The following is a 2,216-nucleotide window of genomic DNA, read 5'->3' as shown; positions in this document are numbered from 1 at the left end:
AAATTACAGTTTAACAGAGATTCACATAGAAAACAGCTGTTTTAAATTGTAATAATATTTCACTATTTTTTTTTATTTTTTATCAAATAAATGCAGCCTTGGTGAGCAGAAGAGACTAACAAAGATTAAAGCATCTGCAGACTCACCTGTCCAAAGATCTCAGGCAGTCCGAGCACCTGCCCGATGAAAACGCCCAGACAGATGAAGATGGCGTGAAACTGACCGATGGAGCCGCGCACCTGCCGAGGAGAAATCTCCCCCAGATACATGGGCAGCACGCTCAGAGACACACCTGACAGACAAACAGCTCATGGGTTTTATTATCTTTTCCTGACACTCATTCCGTGCTAACAATGCTCATTTCTGTGCATGATGCTCTATTCCACATGTGGAAGAATATGTTGTGTTTTCGGGAATTTTGTTTAAAAGTTAGAGAGTAAGTATTTTTATTCTTATGAACTGAATCCAGTCTCATTTTGCTTTCAGTGATGCCTGTGAGAAACAATCGAGATATTAACGAGATCCATGAGTTCATGAGCTGTTTCACTGTGATTGAGTATCTGATTATCTGACACTTTCTTTTGCAGCCAATCAGGACTGACCTGAATCCATGCCGATGATAAACCGACCAATGATGAGCATCTCAAAGGATCCGGCCGTCTCTCCTAGAGCCAATAGGAGCGCAGCGATCAGAGCCAGAGCGTTATTGGCCAGAAGAGTTCCTTTCCTACACATTATTATTATTATCATCATCATTAAAAATAACAATATGAATATGTGTATAAAGTGAATATGAGCTCAATATGAATAAATACTGACAGCTGTAGACTAGAACCGCACTGAGATGACAGTCAGACCCCTGAAATCTCTTTATGAACAACAAAATGAGAATCTCCAACTCTGAGGAAAGCATCATACTGTAATATCTGCCTCATCTACAGTCCTGAAGACCACTGAGACAGGACGAAAACACCTAGCAACCACACACAACACCCTAGCAACAGCAGAGTGATGCCCTAGCCAGCACACACACACGGCAGCAGTCACTGGTTTTGACAAAGGTTGCCTGTCTGTGCTGCTGTTGATCTGAATTATTCCACAGCGCCGCGCAGATGCTGATGATCCCTGACAGCGACGGGCCGGTCTCCATGACGACCGCCAGCACCTGACCAGAGCTAATAATGATCGTCATAACGATGAGCAATATTTAAAATAAACAAAGTCAGAATAAAAACATGAGATATTTGATTAGTTTAGCTGTATGTCACGTGACCAATAACCAACATCTGAATGGGTTGTTAAATTATTGAAATATTAAATCATAAAAATGTAAAATTAAAAGAAGTAATTTAAAGATAAAACACTTGACAGAAAAACATGAAACATTTGTGAAAACATGCATTCAATTATTGAAATATTAAAAATATTAAATCAGTTAATTTCAAATTGAAAATAATAAATAATTTAATCATTGACTGACATCAGAGAACTGTGAACATGTGAATGTGTTGTTAAATTATTTAAATAATAAATTTATATCTCAGTGAGACTTCAAGTCAATATTTGAGCTCAAGTACAAACTTTTAAGAATCCCTGTCCTGAAATGTAATAAACGGTTAACATACAGCAGGACTGTTTGTGCTGAATGACGGTCAGATCTGATAACATCCTGCAGCGATTCCTCTGGAATGATAAATCAGTGGTGAGTGTGTGTGTGAGTGAGTGAGTGCGTTTATGTGTGTGTGTGTGTGTTTATATGAGTGCGTTTATGTGTGTGTGTGTGTGTGTGTTTATAAAGTGACGTGTAGCCAAGTGTGGTGTCCCATATTCGGCATTTGTGCTCTGCTTTTAACCCATCCAAGTGCACACACACAGCAGTGAGTAGTGAACACACACCCGGAGCAGTGTGTGTGTGTTTATATGTGTGTGTGTGTTTATATATGTGTGTGTGTTTATATGTGTGTGTGTGTTTATATATGTGTGTGTGTTTATATGTGTGTGTGTGTTTATATATGTGTGTGTGTTTATATGTGTGTGTGTGTTTATATATGTGTGTGTGTTTATATGTATGTGTGTTTATATGAGTGTGTGTGTGTGTTTATATGAGTGTGTGTGTGTGTTTATATATGTGTGTGTGTTTATATGTGTGTGTGTGTGTTTATATGAGTGTGTGTGTGTTTATATGTATGTGTGTTTATATGAGTGTGTGTGTGTGT

General features: G+C 38.3%; 1 protein-coding gene across 5 annotated transcripts in view; it reads right to left on the bottom strand.

Moving 5' to 3' along the window:
* slc2a9l2 (solute carrier family 2 member 9, like 2) overlaps positions 1–2,216 on the bottom strand; it is a 39,459-nt gene that overhangs the window by 19,064 nt on the left and 18,179 nt on the right. For all 5 annotated transcript variants that reach the window (XM_016531192.1, XM_016531195.1, XM_016531193.1 and 2 more), the window contains 2 exons: positions 603–727; positions 147–292 (listed from right to left, as the gene is read on the bottom strand). In XM_016531192.1, the coding sequence (XP_016386678.1) occupies positions 147–292; positions 603–727 (271 nt within the window). The remainder of the gene's footprint in view (positions 1–146; positions 293–602; positions 728–2,216) is intronic.

The sequence above is a fragment of the Sinocyclocheilus rhinocerous genome, unplaced genomic scaffold (genome assembly GCF_001515625.1).
Source record: "Sinocyclocheilus rhinocerous isolate Xijiao unplaced genomic scaffold, SAMN03320098_v1.1 scaffold2319, whole genome shotgun sequence".
Lineage (NCBI taxonomy): Eukaryota > Metazoa > Chordata > Actinopteri > Cypriniformes > Cyprinidae > Sinocyclocheilus > Sinocyclocheilus rhinocerous.
The sequence above is the reverse complement of the archived record's forward strand: the minus strand, read 5'-3'. Positions and strand labels throughout refer to the sequence as shown.